This window comes from Penaeus monodon, chromosome 33, assembly GCF_015228065.2.
Source record: "Penaeus monodon isolate SGIC_2016 chromosome 33, NSTDA_Pmon_1, whole genome shotgun sequence".
NCBI classification, from domain to species: Eukaryota; Metazoa; Arthropoda; class Malacostraca; order Decapoda; family Penaeidae; genus Penaeus; species Penaeus monodon.
In genome coordinates, this window is record NC_051418.1 from 31,182,733 (window position 1) to 31,182,939 (window position 207).

General features: G+C 64.7%; 1 protein-coding gene across 1 annotated transcript in view; it reads left to right on the forward strand.

The window, feature by feature from the left end:
• The window catches only part of LOC119594377 (procollagen-lysine,2-oxoglutarate 5-dioxygenase 1-like), a 46,541-nt gene that overhangs the window by 38,090 nt on the left and 8,244 nt on the right, over positions 1-207 (forward strand). The window contains 2 exon segments of the mRNA XM_037943438.1: positions 43-68; positions 70-203. Coding sequence (XP_037799366.1) covers positions 43-68; positions 70-203 — 160 coding nt within the window.

Consider the following 207-nt stretch of genomic DNA (forward strand, 5'->3'; position numbering starts at 1 on the left):
CCCCCCTTCGAACACCACCGTAACCCCGCAATCCACCCGCAGGCGACGTTGAGCTCCGTTTCGCAGGCAAAGGAGGCCTACCTGCAGAACACCCTCTACAACAGCGTCCCCGTCGTCGTCACCGGCAACGGACACACGGGTCTCGTCCTCAACACGCTCGGCTCCTACCTGGCGAGGGCGTGGAACCCGGAGGAGGGGTGCAGGTAT